Genomic DNA, 764 nt, shown 5'->3' with positions numbered 1-764 from the left:
AGCGAGTTGAGGTGGATCCCCTAGCGAGTGGGAGGCTGATCCTCCTAGCGAGTTGGAGGCTGATCCCTCTAGCGAGTTGGAGGCCGATCCCCCTAGCGGGTTGGGGCTGATCCCCTAGCGGTGGGAGGCTGACCCTCCTAGCGATTGGGAGGCTGATCCTCCTAGCGATTGGGAGGCTGACCCTCCTAGCGATTGGGAGGCTGATCCTCCTAGCGATTGGGAGGCTGATCCTCCTAGCGATTGAGAGGCTGACCCTCCTAGCGATTGGGAGGCTGATCCCCCTAGCGATTGGGAGGCTGACCCTCCTAGCGATTGGGGGGCCAATCCTCCTAGCGATTGGGAGGCTGATCCTCCTAGCGATTGGGAGGCTGATCCTCCTAGCGATTGGGAGGCTGATCCTCCTAGTGATTGGGAGGCTGACCCTCCTAGCGATTGGAAGGCTGACCCTCCTAGCGATTGGAAGGCTGACCCTCCTAGCGATTGAGAGGCTGACCCTCCTAGCGATTGGGAGGCTGATTCCTCCTAGCGATTGGGAGGCCGACCCTCCTAGCGATTGGGAGGCTGATCCTCCTAGCGATTGGAAGGCTGATCCTCCTAGCGATTGGGAGGGGGATCCTCCTAGCGATTGGGAGGCTGACCCTCCTAGCGATTGGGAGGCTGATCCTCCTAGCGATTGGGAGGCTGATCCTCCTAGCGATTGGGAGGCGGATCCTCCTAGCGATTGGGAGGCGGATCCTCCTAGCGAGCGACACGGCACACAAGGC

The 764-nt window shown here is 60.7% G+C and overlaps 1 protein-coding gene across 1 annotated transcript; it reads left to right on the top strand.

Moving 5' to 3' along the window:
• Positions 1-346: 346 nt before the first annotated feature.
• VOLCADRAFT_65149 (uncharacterized protein) lies at positions 347-740 on the top strand (the record flags this gene model as incomplete). Its single annotated transcript, XM_002954754.1, has 2 exons — positions 347-404; positions 502-740. Coding segments are annotated over 2 exons (297 nt in total), but the record flags the coding sequence as incomplete, so codon positions are not given.
• Positions 741-764: the final 24 nt, after the last annotated feature.

This window comes from Volvox carteri (genome assembly GCF_000143455.1).
Source record: "Volvox carteri f. nagariensis unplaced genomic scaffold VOLCAscaffold_45, whole genome shotgun sequence".
Classification (NCBI taxonomy): Eukaryota; Viridiplantae; Chlorophyta; class Chlorophyceae; order Chlamydomonadales; family Volvocaceae; genus Volvox; species Volvox carteri.
The sequence above is the reverse complement of the archived record's forward strand: the minus strand, read 5'-3'. Positions and strand labels throughout refer to the sequence as shown.